Source organism: Plecotus auritus, assembly GCF_963455305.1.
Source record: "Plecotus auritus genome assembly, chromosome: 1".
NCBI lineage: Eukaryota > Metazoa > Chordata > Mammalia > Chiroptera > Vespertilionidae > Plecotus > Plecotus auritus.
Window position 1 is genome coordinate 239190469 of NC_137770.1, and position 15827 is coordinate 239206295.

The 15827-nt window shown below is 41.7% G+C and overlaps 2 protein-coding genes across 7 annotated transcripts in view; one reads left to right on the plus strand and one right to left on the minus strand.

Moving 5' to 3' along the window:
* Positions 1–15827, plus strand: part of LCORL (ligand dependent nuclear receptor corepressor like) — a gene marked incomplete at its 3' end in the record, with an annotated part of 420506 nt that overhangs the window by 236305 nt on the left and 168374 nt on the right. The window lies entirely within an intron of this gene.
* LOC308244416 (ligand-dependent nuclear receptor corepressor-like protein) overlaps positions 1–15827 on the minus strand; it is a 92389-nt gene that overhangs the window by 50432 nt on the left and 26130 nt on the right. For all 6 annotated transcript variants that reach the window (XR_013960138.1, XM_080660380.1, XM_080660381.1 and 3 more), the window contains exon 2: positions 6630–6695. Coding sequence is in view for 4 of the 6 variants with exons in the window: in XM_080660380.1 (XP_080516506.1) it covers positions 6630–6695 (66 nt within the window). In the remaining 2 variants the exon portion in view is untranslated. The remainder of the gene's footprint in view (positions 1–6629; positions 6696–15827) is intronic.

A 15827-nucleotide genomic window follows, 5' to 3' on the forward strand; every position in this document is an offset into this window, starting at 1 on the left:
ATCCCCTTTTAATGTGTACAAATTTCGTGCACCAGGACACTAGTATGATACAAAAGTATTAAAAACACACTGTTTGCCAAAGTTGGTTTTTAAGGTAGCAGTAAGAAATTTAGAGTATTTTTTGCATAGAAAATAGAAGCAGGTTTGTGATGTGGTTCATTTAACTTAAATGTATTATAAAATTTAAATAATATGCATTTAATTTTATAAAAAATTTAGAGTAATCTTTTGCTATCCAGTTTACTTGGTTCCTGAGTTTTGAAGTAAGAAGGGTTCAGATACCCAATGATTTAAAAACATACACTAATCTATTTGATTCCTGCATACAGATATGTATAGTGAGAAATACCTATACTGGTAGTCCTAGCATCTAAATATGAAATCATTTTTAACAATGGTAACAACAAAGAAAGCACACTTATTTAAAAGAGGGTAAGAAGTTGGAGCTACAATAGATAGCATCTACATGGCTTTTCAAAAGGCTCTACACTTTGATAATACTGGCTTAATTTTCCTTAAGAACATAACTGTCTTCATCCTTACACAGATACAGATTTATTACAATAACGAAATTCATGCACGGGTGTGGTCCCTAGGCCTGGCTGGCGATTAAAGCGTGAGTATCTGGCATGTAAGGGCAGGTCCCAGCTGACCTCTAGGCCCTGGGCAGTCCCTGGGCCTCGTGTGCCCCCCTCTGCCTCAGTCACGGTGCCCAAGTCCCCATGTGGAGATGCGGTGAGTGTGGCCAAAGGCCGTGGGCCAGGGCACAGTGTGGGCCTTGGGGCCCCCCAACGGTGCTACACAGAAGCCAGGCGGGCAGCGCGCTCTCTCCTGGCCAGTCTCGCAGATCAGCTCCTGCACAAACCCACAGGGAGCCTTGACCGGCCCATGCAGTCCCGGCCCAGCTCACCCAGAGGAGTCTGTGCAGGTGCGGGGCAGGCTCCTCGCAGGCGCCCAGCAACTGGCACCTGAGAGCCCACAGCAAGCGCCGCGTCACCAATGCCCACCATGTTCCGCCCCGCCCGCTGGTAGCGCACGTCATAGTGAGCGATTGAGTGACGGCAGGAGGGGACAATTTGCATATTAGGCTTTTATTACATAGGATTAGTACAATCATACTTAAGCAACTTTAATTAGAAGTCTTTTTAATTAAAAAAAGAAAAACGAAGAATTTTCCTATGAAATTTGGAAAAAAGCTACAACATTAGGGATGAGAAGGGGCAATGAAATTATGTGCCTATAGAAGAGAAAAAGATTGAGTTTCAAAGCTTAACTAATTTTATAAATACCCTACAAAAAGAAAAAAGAAAAAAAAGCACAAAAGTGGAGATAAAGTACAAAATCTATTGGAATTAAAAAATAAATGGAATAAGATATACAGCAATGGGGTATGAAATTAACTAATTAGTTAAATTTGTTATAATAGATCCACAATGTAATACTGTACAGCCATTTAGAATAATGATCAAGAACTTTATAATTTTTTTTATTAAGGTATTATATGTGTACATATTTTACCACTGCCCGCCCACCCCACTCCCATACATGCCCTCACCCTCCAACGTTTTGCATCCGTTGGTTATTCTTATATGCATGCATATAAGTCCTTCGGTTGATCTCTTATTTCCCCCACCTCTCCCTAACCTTCCTGCTGTAATTTGACAGTCTGTTTGATGCTTTACTGCCTCTGTATCTTATCTTTTTGTTCATCAGTTTATAATGTTTTTTATTATCCACAAATGAGTGAGATCATGTGGTATTTTTCTTTCATTCACTGGCTTATTTCACTTAGCATAATGTTCTCCAGTTCCATCCAGGTTGCTACAAATGGTAAGAATTCCTTCTTTTTTATGGCAGCATAGTATTCCATTGTGTAGATGTACCATAGTTTTCTGATCCAGTCATCTGCTGACGGGCACCTAGGCTGTTTCCAAATCTTAGCTATTGTAAATTGTGCTGCTATGAACATAGGGGTGCATATATCCTTTCTGATTGGTGTTTCTGGTTTCTTAGGATATAGTCCTAGAAGTGGGATTACTGGGTCAAATGGGAGTTCCATTTTCAGTTTTCTGAGGAAACTCCATACTGTTCTCCACAGTGGCTGCACCAGTCTGCATTCCCACCAGCAGTGCACGAGGGTTCCTTTTTCTCCACATCCTTGCCAACACTTGCCGTTTGTTGATTTGTTGATGATAGCCATTCTGACAGGTGTGAGATGGTATCGCATTGTCATTTTGATTTGCATCTCTCGGATAATTAATGACTTTGAGCATGTTTTCATGTGTCTCTTGGCCTTCCCTCTTCTTTCGAAACGATTCTATTTAGGTCCGTTGCCCATTTTTTTATTGGATCATTTATCTTCCTTTTATTAAGTTGTATAAGCTGCCTGTAGATGTTGGAAATTACACCTTTATCAGTGATAACACTTGCAAATATGTTCTCCCATACAGTGGGGTTTCTTGTTGTTTTGTTGATGGTTTCTTTTGCTGTGCAAAAGCTTTTTATTTTGATGTAGTCACATTTGTTTATTTTCTCTTTGGATTCCATTGCCCTAGGGGCAGTATCAGTGAAGAAGTTCTTTCGGCATATGTCTGAGATTTTGCAGCCTGTGGATTCCTCTAGTATTTTTATAGTTTCCCGTCTTATGTTTAAGTCGTGTATCCATTTAGAGTTTACTTTTGTGTATGGTGTAAGTTGGTGATCTAGTTTCATTTTATTGCATGTACCTGTCCAATTTTCCCAACACCATTTATTAAAGAGACTGTCTTGACTCCATTGTGTGTTCATGCCTCCTTTGTCAAATATTAATTGTGCATAGTGGTTTGGGTCAATATCTGGATTCTCTATTCTATTCCATTGGTCTATATGTCTGTTCTTGTGCCAGTACCAGGCTGTTTTGAGAACAGTGGCTTTGTAATACAGCTTGAAATCTGGTATTGAGATCTCTCCTACTTTATTCTTCTTTCTCAGGAATGCTGTGGCTATTCGAGGTCTTTTTTTATTCCAGATGAATTTTTGGAGAGTTCTTTCTAGGTCTGTGAAATATGCCATTGGTATTTTAATGGTGACTGCATTGAATCTATAGATTGCTTTGGGTAGTATAGACATTTTAATGATGTTGATTCTACCAATCCATGAACATGGTACATTCTTCCATCTGTTTACGTCTTCCTCTATCTCTTTTTTCAGTGTCCTGTAGTTTTCCGCGTATAGGTCTTTTACCTCCTTGGTTAAGTTTATTCCTACGTATCTTAATTTTTTTGGTGCAATGGTAAATGCTTTTTTAGTCACTCTTTGTGTAAGCTCACTATTGGTGTATAGAAATGCCATAGATTTCTTGGCGTTAATTTTTTATCCTGCTACATTGCTGAATTCATTTATTAAGTCTGTTAGTTTTTTGATGGAGTCTTTCGGGTTTTTTTATGTACAATATCATGTCATCTGCAAATAAGGACAGCTTTACTTCTTCTTTTCCAATTTGGATGCCTTTTATTTCTTCTTCTTGTCTAATTGCAATGGCTAATACTTCCAGTACTATGTCAAACAGGAGTGGTGAGAGTGGGTATCCCTGTCTTGTTCCTGTTCTTAGGGGAAATAGTTTCAATTTTTGCCCATTAAGGATGATGTTAGCTGTGGGTTTATCACATATAGCTTTTATTATGTTGAGTATGATCCTTCTATTCCCACCTTGTTGAGAGATTTTATCAAGAAAGGGTGTTGGATTTTGTCAAATGCTTTTTCTGCATCAATTGATATGACTATGTCATTTTTATCTTTCAATTTGTTTATGTGATGTATCACATTTATTGATTTGCGGATATTGTACCATCCTTGCATTCCTGGGATAAACCCTACTTGGTCATGGTGTATGATCTTTCTGATGTACTGCTGGATCGATTTGCTAGAATTTTGTTGAGGATTTTGGCATCTACGTTCATGAGGGATATTGGTCTGTAATTCTCCTTCATTGTGTTGTCTTTATCTGGTTTTGGTATTAGGGTGATGCTGGCTTCATAGAAGGAGCTTGGAAGTGTTCCTTCCTCTTGAATTTTTTGGAATAGTCTGAGGAGGATAGGTTTTATTTCTTCCTTGATTGTTTGGTAAAACTCTCCTGTGAAGCCGTCTGGCCCCGGGCTTTTGTTTGCCGGAAGCTTTTTGATGACTGCTTCAATTTCTTCCATAGTTACTGGCATATTGAGCTGTTTAGATTCTTCCTGATTGAGTTTTGGAAGGTTATATTTTTCTAGGAATATGTCCATTTCCTCCAGGTTGTCCAGTTTGTTGGAATAGAGCTGTTCGTAGTATGTTTTAACAATGCCTTGTATTTCGGCGGGATCTGTTGTTATTTCACCTCTTTCATTTCTGATTTTGTTTATTTGGGTCTTCTCTCTTTGCTTCTTGGTGAGCCTGGCTAGAGGTTCATCAATCTTGTTTATCCTTCCAAAGAACCAGCTCTTGGTTTTGTTGATCTTTTGTATTGTTTCTTTGGTCTCTATGGTTCTTCATTTCCTCTTGGTTCTTACACATATTGTCGAATTTGTCTTCCATTCTTTTCAGCCACCTTATGACCATTTCTCTGAATTCTTTCTCTGGAAGGTTGCTTGCCTCCATTTCGTTTACTTCCTTTTCTGGTGATGCCTGTTTTTCTTTCATATGCGGGCTGTTTCTTTGTCTCCCCATGGTCTCTCTTCTCCGGATGTCTTGTTATGTAGTTCTCTCTGTCCTTTCCATGGTGGAGTGTAGAGCTCCTCTGAATCCGCGTGTTTGCGCCAATTGGGGACCGGTGTTCTGGGGCTCGCAGCTGTTCAGTGAGTGCCGCAGTTGTGGATTTTTAGGCTTCCGATAAGCTCCACTTTCCCCTTCAAGATGGTGCAGTCTCTGCGTCTGAGCCCGTAGCTCCGGGAGGCGACCCAGCCACAGTGGGGGCTGCCTGGTCAGGGGAACCCGCCTACCAGTCCCCCACCTTCTCCTGGAGTTTTCAAGAATTTATATACCCAAATGATATACTAGTGAACAAACATAGTAGGTACAATAACTATATACTATATGTACAGTATATACTACTTTAATAAATCAATAAATACATACATATTTTAAACTTATATATATAAAAATGTTAAAGGTTATCTGTGGGGCATGGACTAATTTTTTACTTTTGGGCTCATTTATATTTTCTAATTTCCTAAAATAAACATGTGTTACTTGTACACAAAAGAAATAATAGTCAAAAAATAAAATACGGTTGTTTATTTCCTTAGAACATTCTGCCCTTTGTATATTAACTAATTTCTGAAGGAGCATAAATACATACATATATTCATAACTATATATGTAAATAATTGAAAGCAAGAGGCTAAAAATCACAAGCTGGACTTTGGGTTATCAGAAAGCAATTGAGTATAATGCTGCCTTCTGACATGAATGAAAAACAGCAGGCTGAAGAAATACCAAGCATAGGTTAAACTCTTATTTCTTTAGATTTTTCCTTTATTTATAAGCTCAGAAAAAAAGGTGAAACTATAATTAGTCAGTTTTGCTTATAAATATAATAGGCAAAAATATTTAATTTAGTGTTAAGCTATGACACAGTGAGAGATGTTGAAAGTTTAAAAGATAGAAGATAAAGATCTTAGCCATAAGAATGATAAAACATTGGAACGGGTATATTTTGGAGTCTTGGTCCTTATTGTCATGTTCTGCATGGATATCATTCATCTGATTGAAGATGGGTGGTTGGGACAAATGATCTTGCATAGATACTGTCAGCTCTATGATTCATAGCTCAATAATCCTCCTCAACATTAACAAGGAATGAAAAGAAAATTTCTGACTACTCCAACTATCACTGTAACTACCTCAATGCAAAAGACTTACATACACAGAGAGAAGGGCCTTTAAGTCTATTAGATAGGACTTTGGTCTTAGTAGAATGGAAGGTAGCAGAGTAGGGCAGAAGGTAAAAGAGTCAGCATTAAAAAGTGACAAGATACAGAAATAATTCAATCAAAATCAAAGTAGAAAACCTATTCTAGCATTACCCATTTTGTAAATGAACTGTACTACAAAATTTCACATGCCTACAAAAATGCTCTCTCCTAGGGCTCTATGTTTCCAAGCTAGCAGTAAAACAGCTAAACTATGCTACCACAGCAATTATATCACCGATCAAAATCTTACACCAGGATTTATGCAACAACATTTGGAAGGGTGGGCTATAATAAATAGAGGAGGCTATACATTAATAGAAAACGCTGAACACATATGGCAGGATTTCTCAGTGACAATCTGAGTTTTAGACTGCCTGTATCATAAGCAACAGGCAACATGAACCCCTTTAAGTCCTCTTTAAAAATAAGTCAAGGAATGTAATGTATAAAATGACAAAAAAACAAATTTTACCACTGAGCCAAAACAAACTTCATTTTCAATTTTGATCAGTGCACTAAATTTTTTAAAGATTATAACATCATTTAATAATAGGAATATTTGGATCACTTTATGTATTCATTTAAAATATTTTCTAATTAAACAATAACACAAACTCATGTTTAGTATAAAGTTAGTGTAGAACAACCATTTCTCATTTGTTAAATGGGACAGAAGGTTAAAATTTTGAAATAAAACATTACCTTCAAATAAACTGAGGTCTCTTCGTAGCCGTGGTCCATAAAGCCCTTCTAAAATACTCTCAAAACCTGTGTTATTAAAGAAAGAAAAGAATATTAACTATGAAAGAAAGCTTAATTTTACAGTAACAAAAAACCATAAACTCTATAGGAATCAGCAAATTTAACACTATTAGGTGTAATTTTTCCTATAGTTGAATTAATTTGAACTAGGCAATACATAACATAACAGTCATACAATAATTATCAGAAATTACATGATTATAAAGAAATATTCAAATGTAAATATTCACTACTAAAACAGATAAACATTTTTGTCATTTAGAAATATTCCCAGGTTAAATTATTACGGGCAGATTTCTTCTGTAATAATTTTATAGAGAGGAGAATAACTAGAAAAGATGTATAATTCTGTTTATATCTGTAACAATATATGTTAGCTTATAAAAAGTAGCACCTTTAACCTCAATTACCAACGTGAGTAAATGCGTGTCAATGGGGAGAAATTCTTGCTATGAAAAGTATGATGGCCCCGGCCAGGTGGCTCAGTTGGTTGGAGCATCGTCCAGGGAATCAAAAAAGGCTGCAGTTCAATTCCAGGTTGGGACACACAACTAGGTTGCGGGTTTGATCCCTGTGGTGGCACCTACGGGAGGCAATCAAGTGATGTTTCCCTTTCACATCCATGTTCCCCCATCTGCCTCTCCACCCCCCCTTTCCTCTCTCTTTCTAAAATCAACAAACATATCCTCGGGTGAGGATTAAAAAAAATATGAGGTATAAAATGTTAACCTACTTGTAAAAATCATGACATAATAATTTATTCATGGGTATGGACTGTTTTAAAAAATTATTGAAAACCTGGTCAAGTTAAAAACCTCATTCACGAACTTACATAGTGTTCTACTTTCTGGATATACTAATTTTAACATTTTGCAACTTTCTTTTTGAAATTTGTATTATGTTAAATTTTAAGCAGATTTTTGAAAAACTACAAGGCATCCAAAAGAAAATGATAAGAATGGCAAAATAACTGGAAAATTAAGAAAAGGAACTATTTAAAGAATGCTTATGTTAGAGAGAGAAAATATTAAAGGTAGAATGATAGATCTGAAAAATGAAAGATAAAGGATATTTTCTCAGTGATATTCCTAAATTGTAAAAATGCAGAAATACTACTCTAGAAATGTTCCATAAATCATGCTTTAAAAAGATATGGTAACATCTCTATAATCAAGATGTATATTCAAGTCAATGATGTGTCACAGTAAAAAAAGTAATATTTTTTCACATAGAACGTCCTATCTAATAAAAGGGAAACATGCAAATTGACCATACCTCTGCTACAGCCCACAAGCCACGCCCACAAGCCAATCAGGAGTGAATATGCAAATTAACCCACGAAAGATGACAGTGAATTTGCATACCCAGGCGCAGAGTGAAGACTGAAGACAGCGTAGAAGGAAGCCAAGCCCTGCAGAAAGGAGCGAAGCTGCAGAGAAGCAAGTGGGGCTGTGGAGACTGGAGGGAAGCAGGCAGGGCGGGGGAGAAGGGAGGGAAGCAGGCAGGGTGGCGGAGAAGGGAGGGAAGCAGGCGGGGCGGCGGAGACCACCGCAGGAAGCCCTATTGCAGGGCTCTTCCTGAAACGGGCCTCTAAGTCCTATCTAATAAAGAGGGAATATGACCATCACTCCATCACAAAGATGGATGCACCCACAGCTGAAGCCAAGTTCCCTTAAGGAGCCTTAATGAGCAATCAGCAGGGACCTGAGGCTATGCCCTCCCCGGCCCCCGTGGGGCTTGACAGGGGACCTCCGGCCGCACCCCCCACCTGGCAGGGCTTGACAGGAGACCTCAGGCCACACCCTCCACCGGGCAGAGCTTGACAGGGGACCTCAGGTCGTGCCCCCCGCCCTGGCGTCAGGCTGGGGGACCTCAGGCTGCACCTCCTGCCTTGACACCAGGCCAGGGGATCTGAGGCCACGCCCCCCCACCCGGCGGGGCTTTACGGGGAACCTCAAAGTGTGCTTCCTATCCTGGTGCTGGGCTAGGGGACCCCAAGGCTGCTCCCCCCGCCCCAGCGCCAGGCCGGGGGATTTCAGGCTGCGCCCCCCACCAGGTAGGGCTTGACAGGGAAGTTCAGGCCATGCACCCCACCCCAGAACCAGGCCGGGGGACCTCAGGCTACACCCCCAACCCCAGCACCAGGCCAGGGGACCTGAGGCTGCGGCCCCCTGCCTGGCAGGGCTTGACAGGGGATCTCAGGCCGTGCTCTCCACCCAGCGGGGCTTGATGGGGGACCTTAAGGTGCACCCCCAATGCTGGGTCGGGGGAACTCAGGCCATGCCCCCCCACCCAGTGGGGCTTCACAGAGTACCTGAGGATGCACACCCCTGGCTTGACAGGGGACCTCAGGCCATGCCCCCAACCCAGCGGGGCTTGACAGGGGATCTAAGGCCGTGTCCCCCACCTGGTGGGGCTTGACGGGAGACCTCAAGGCACACCTCCTGCCCCATCTGGGGGACGTCAGGCCCACCCCCGTCCTGGCACCAGGCCAGGGGACCTGAGACTACGCCCCCTGCCTGGCAGGGCTTAACAAGGTGGGACTTGCCGGGTCTGGATCTAGCCCAATGTGGGGGGGGCGGCCTGGTCTGGGTCTCAGGCGATTTTGAGGCGTATGTGAGTAAGTGGGGACTTGACTCTGGGTCCCCCTTTTAATGTGCACGAATTTCGTGCACCGGGCCACTAGTGAAGAAATGATGCATCTTATCCTATATAATAAAAAGCTAATATGCAAATAGACCGAATGGTGGAACAACTGGTACAACCGAACAACCAAACAACCGTTCCCTATGACATGCGCTGACCACCAGGGGGCGTGCGTGGAATATGGCGGGTGCTGGCCACGGCGGGATGGTGGAGCAGGTGAGCAGGGGTGCCAGACCAAGGGGGGGCACTGGTCGCTGTCATCAGGGTGAACCTCTGGTGGTTTCTGAAAATTCTTTACTCCTGTCCTCCATGGTCCCGTCCGGCACTTGCACCTGCTGCCGGTGGCAGAGCTACCGCCCATACCCACTGCTGGCGCCCAGCATTGGTCCCAATTGCTTGGCGCCATCAGCGTAAGCAAGCAGCGGCTGCCAGCACCAATCACCCCTCAGGGCTTCTCCACCTCCCCCTGCTTCTGAGGGGAGATCAGGGTTGGCAGCCGCCTCTCGCACCTGCTGCCGGCGATGTCCCCGCTCACACCCAGTGCCAGCGTTGGCCTCGCTCACACCCGCAGCTGGAGCTGCTGCTCGCACCCATTGCTGGTGCCTGGCGCCGGTCCCGATCGCTCGGCGCCATCAGTGGGTGCGAGGGGCGACTGCTGGCCCCGAAAGCCCCTGAGGGCTTGGCTTCTCCACTTCCCCCTGCTCCTGAGGGGTGATCGGGGCAGCAGCTGCCACTTGCACCCGCTGCTGGCACCAGCCCCAATTGCTTCACGCCTTCAGCAGGTGTGAGCAGGGCTGGCGCCATCAGCATGTGTGTGCGGGGCTGCGGGCAGACAGGTGACTGGGGCCGCGGTGGGAGGGGCCGGGTGGGGGCATGGAGGATGGGCCGAGACCCAACCCTGTGCTACCGCAGCCTCGAAGTCCACAGTTCCTTTCAAGATGCACGAATTCGTGCACTGGGCCCCTAGTAACTTATGATGTCTTGGATTTGACAAAGTAGTTATCATGAAACTTAGAAAATATGCACTTAATAAAATCTTTGTGAAATGATTCAGTACTAGTTCCTATAAGTGGACATTTAAGGCAGAAAAGTGAATGAACTAGAACTAGAGAGTGCTTTCAAGAACATTATTGAAAAGACTTTCCTACTGGGTAAAACCTCAGACCGAACAAGCCCCAAATCTCTTTCTATTACTAAGATAATCTAATTCTATTTTGCTGTGATCAATGGACTCCAAAAATTAACCATGCAAACAAACTATTTTAGGATGTCATTCTATTGAACAAAATATATAGCCTCTCCCTATATAAGTTTACTAAACTGGCTTTCTCATAAATTGCTGGTGGGATGCAAAATGGCACAACCATTTTAGAAAAGTTTGACAATCTCTACTAATTTAAACAGGCACTACCACATGGTCAAACAATCCCACTCCTAAATATTTACCAATATTTACCAAACAGAAATGAAAACTACATTTACACAAATACACAAGTATTCATAGAGTTTCATTCACATTTACCCCAAACTGGAAACAATCCAATGTCCTTCAACCACTGAATGAAAAAACAAACTGGTACAATAGAATACTACATAGAAAAAGGAACAAACTACTGATACATGCAACAACATGGATATATCTCAAAAGCATATTGTTAAGTGAAAAAAGCCCTACTCAAAAGCATATACTTTATGATTTCACTTATTATTCTCTAGGAAAAGCAAAACTACAGAGTCAGAGCAGACCAATGGTTGCTAGTGCCAGGTTACCTAGGTAAGAAAATAACCATGAAAAATCACAAAACAACTTTTAGGGATAATGGAACTGTTTTATATCTTGTATATTGAGGAGTTGGTTATCCAATTGTTTGTGTGTCAAAACTCATAGAACTGTATTCTGTAAATTATATCTTAATAAACCTTGCTTAAAAAAATTTTTTTAAGAAAGGCGTAAGAGATGGTTTCTACAGCAGAGAAAGGTGAAGGTCAGTAGATAACTTGATGCATTATCCTTAAGAAACAAACAAGCAAACTAAAGTCAATCATGAATAATGGTCAGGGTTTAGAGCAGCCGTGGGCAAACTACGGCCCACGGGCCGGATCCGGCCTGTTCGGCTGTTCTATCCGGCCCGCGGAGCCGAAAGAGCGGAGGGTTCTCTTGCTCTCCCCTCCGCTCCTTCACCAGCAGCAATGTTAACATGGCAACATGGGGAAACATGGCCGCAGCTCATTCTTCTGAGTGGGCGGATTTATATCTGCCCATTCAGTAGAAGGAACAACCTCTCAATCTTCCAGAGGCTCCTTGTAATGCCCACGGACGCGTCCCCGACATCACCCTGGGAATGCGGAGACACGTTATCGTGGTGATGTAGGGAGACACGCCCCTGGAGAGCACAGTATCAGAGCATTAGCTAAAAAGGAGACCAACACTGTTCCCACTGAAGTTGATGTTTTAAAGACCAAAAACCTTTCAACCCAGTCTACATTGCCATCTACGTCCCGGGCATAATTTGGAAGTTGCACTAAAGAAAATGTTTAATTTACTGTTTACACATTTTGTTCTTTTCTATTTGTTTTAGTTTTAAATTATTTTATTATATTTAAGTTTAATTTGAAAGGCTTTTGTACCTTTCCTTTGTTAGGCAATTTTATTTTGCCTTTGCCATCTTCAATATAAGGTATGTTATTGTGCTATGATTCCTCCATTTTTTGAAGTTTCAAATTATAATAATTAGTGTTTACATTCTTCTTGTTAAAATGTTTGAAATGAATAAAACTATTGAAATAAAAAAAAAAGACTGTACCCTTTTATGTAATGATGTTTACTTTGAATTTATATTAGTTCACACAAACACTCCATCCATGCTTTTGTTCCGGCCCGCTGGTCCAGTTTAAGAACCCATTGTAGCCCTTGAGTCAAAAAGTTTGCCCACCCCTGGTTTAGAGTAAAGATGGAAGACTAAAATTTAGGTGTCAAAGTCATCAGTAAATGTAACAGGGAAAGGTAATTACAGACATATGAAAACATGCTCAAAGTCACTAATTATCCGAGAGATGCAAATCAAAACGACAATGCCGTACCATCTCACACCTGTCCAAATGGCTATCATCAACAAATCAACAAATGACAAGTGCTGGCAAGGATGTGGAGAAAAAGGAACCCTTGTGCACTGCTGGTGGGAATAAAGACTGTTGCAGCCACTGTGGAGAACAGTATGGAGTTTCCTCAAAAAACTAAAAATGGAACTCCCATTTGACTCAGTGATCCCACTTCTAGGAATTTATCCCAAGAAAACAGAAACACGAATCAGAAAGGATATATGCACCCCTATGTTCATAGCAGCACAATTCACCATAGCTAAGATTTGGAAACAGTCTAAGTGCCCATCAGCAGATGAGTGGATTAAAAAACTGTGGTACATCTACTCAATGGAATACTACGCTGCGGTAACAAAACAAAAAAAGGAATTCTTACCATTTGCAACAGCATGGATGGAACTGGAGACCATTATGCTAAGTGAAATAAGCCAGGCAGAGAAAGATAAATATCACATGATCTCACTCATTTGTGGAATATAATGAACAACATAAACTGATGAACAAAAACAGATCCAGAGACAGAGAAGCATTGATCAGACCGTCAAGCCTCAGAGGGAAGGTAGAGGAGGGCAGAGAGGGGGAGAGATTAATCAAAGGACTTGTATGCATGCATATAAGCCTATCTAATAGGGGGGTGAGGGCATGAGTGTAGTGGGGTGTGCGCGGGGGGGGGGCAATGAGGGGATAAGGACAAGTATGTAATACCTTAATCAATAAAGAAATAAAAAGTAAAAAAATAAACCATTTAGCTCTATTTAAAAAAAAGAAAGGTAATTAGCTGTCTACATGATCACAGCATACTAAAAATTCCATGATCCTCAAAAATAAAGAGCTTTTTGTATCGGATAAAACAATGATTTGAAAGCAAAATCATGATACAGACTACACAAAAAAATATTTTTGGAAAAAAAGCTTTTGAGACTAAAAGGATAAAAAGACAAATATAAGGAAAATGTGATATGTTCATATATATATATAAGACTTATAGAAGAGTATATTAGATGATCTTAATCCCCTCCCTGCTAGGGGAAATCAACTCCTATATGTACAGGTAGAAATTAGAAGAAAATCAGAAGAAATACTATTTTTAAAAATGAAAGACTAAAAAAATAATTTTTGAGGTTTTTCCACTTTACATAGCCAAGCCTCTTTTACCACTAGTCAACCCTCTACTCCAGTAAGGTGTTCTTATCCTGTCTCAACTCTATTCCCAAAACACTCTGTTCATTCCTTTTTCTTTGCCTCTATAGGCCTCTACTTCTTGTCCTTCTCCATTCCTTCTTTTGCCTGGCTCAAAAATTCTAGGTTTTCTAAGAAAGCACCCGTAATAATACCATTCCTCATTAATATCTATTTGTTTTTAAATTCCTGGGGAACTTGTACCACACAACTGAAGTATCTTAAGCTCTATCAATGAAGCCTTTCCAACTACAAGAGTGGCTAACTCAACTGAATTCAGAAATGTGGTGTTTTGGTAGTTATACCTTTCGAATTTGATTATTTGAAATCAGGAATATATTGGGAAATTGATTGTTTTCATAAGCCATAAAGTGCCAGTCTAATCTTTGGCATCTAAGTCTATCCCATGATAGCCTCATTTAGCTGGGTAGATTAACAAACCCCCACCCAAACAAGAAGAATGTGTCTTTTATCCCTTTCCTAGGACAAAAGACCAACTCTATGCAAAAATTTGGTCTTCTCCAACAACAACAAAATCATATTTTTATCTTCTCTTTGGCCCACTAATAATACAACTTTTGAAGGCCTAAACTTATGCTGAATCGAATCTCTCCTTTTCCTGGTCAAACCAAGTAATGGTGAGATACAAGCAGTAGTGGGTAACTACTATAAAGTAGAGCAGTGGTAAAACTTGTTGATAATAAGTATCCATATTACAAACTCCAGAGTAGGTTTCCATACAGATACTTTCTGCATTCCCCACTCTGCTTATCATAATGCTAATGATTAAAGTTGAACTGATGGCTACAAATTAAATGCTAAATTTCTGTAATGAAAATACATCTGATACAAGGCTTTTCTACTTAGAAATTTACCTTCAGATGGATTATTGAGTTGCTAGATTCAATTCTATGTTTTAAAATCTGATTACTGTATGCAATTATCATTCAAGTAGCAAATCTGGTAACTTTAACCTACATAACTGGCTATCTTTTCCTACAATCACAATTACAGATAGTATTCAAATGATAAATCCATTTCAATGTATCTTTACTTCTATGGGGTGAATCTATGCACTATCCTATCTAATAAAAGAATAATATGCAAATTGACCATCACTCCAACACACAAGATGGCCACCACAAGATGGCCGGCAGAGGAGGGCAGTTGGAAGGGACTAGGCCTGCAAGGGAAGGCAGTTGGGGGCAATCCGGCCTGCAGGGAAGGACAGTTGGGAGAGACCAGGCCAGCAAGGGAGGGCAGTTGGGGGCGATCAAGCCTACAGGGGAGGGCAGTTAGGGGTGACCAGGCCAGCAGAGGAGGGAAGTTAGGGGCAACTGGGCCTGCAGGGAAGGGCAGTTGGGCGGGAACCAGGCTAGCATGGGAGGTCAGTTGGGAGCGACCAGGCCAGCAGGGGAGGGCAGTTAGGGGTGACCAGGTCAGCAGGGGAAGGAAGTTAGGGGCGACCAGGCCAGCAGGGGAGGGCAGTTAGGGGCAACCAGGCTGGCAAGGGAGGGAAGTTAGGGGTGATTGGGCCAGCAGGGGAGGGCAGTTTGGGGTGACCAGGCCTCAGGGCAGGACAGTTAGGGGCGACCAGGCCTGCAGGGAGGGCATTAGGGGTGACCAGGATGGTAGGGGAGGGCAGTTAGGGGCCATTGGGACTGCAGGGGAGCAGTTAGGCATCGAACAGGTTGGCAGGGGAGTGGTTAGGGGGTGATCGGGAAGGCAGGCAGAAGCGGTTAGGGGCAATCAGGCAGGCAGGCAGGCAGGCGAGCGGTTTGGGAGCCAGCAGTCCTGGATTGTGAGAGGGCAGTCAGACATCCCTCGAGGGGTCCCAGATTGGAGAGGGTGCAGGCTAGACTGAGGGTCACAACCTCCCTGTGCACGAATTTCGTGCACTGGCCTCTAATACTTAATAAAAAAATTTACAGACTGAAACTAAAGTTAGTACACAAATTTCAATACTTTGTATCTTCTATAATCTTGTTATTAAAAACTGATTCTTATATTTAAATACAACAGACATTAAGGCAAAAGGCAAGAGTTCAGACTTTTGGGATGGGCAACAGGAAAAGATAGTGTCCGGGAAGGTTTTCCAGAAATAATGTTATCCAAACTGTGTCTCAGTGAAAGAATGAGAGTCAGCTAGACAAAACATGGAAGATCACATCACACATTTAGAAAAGGAGAATACCATGTATAAAGTGATAGGGA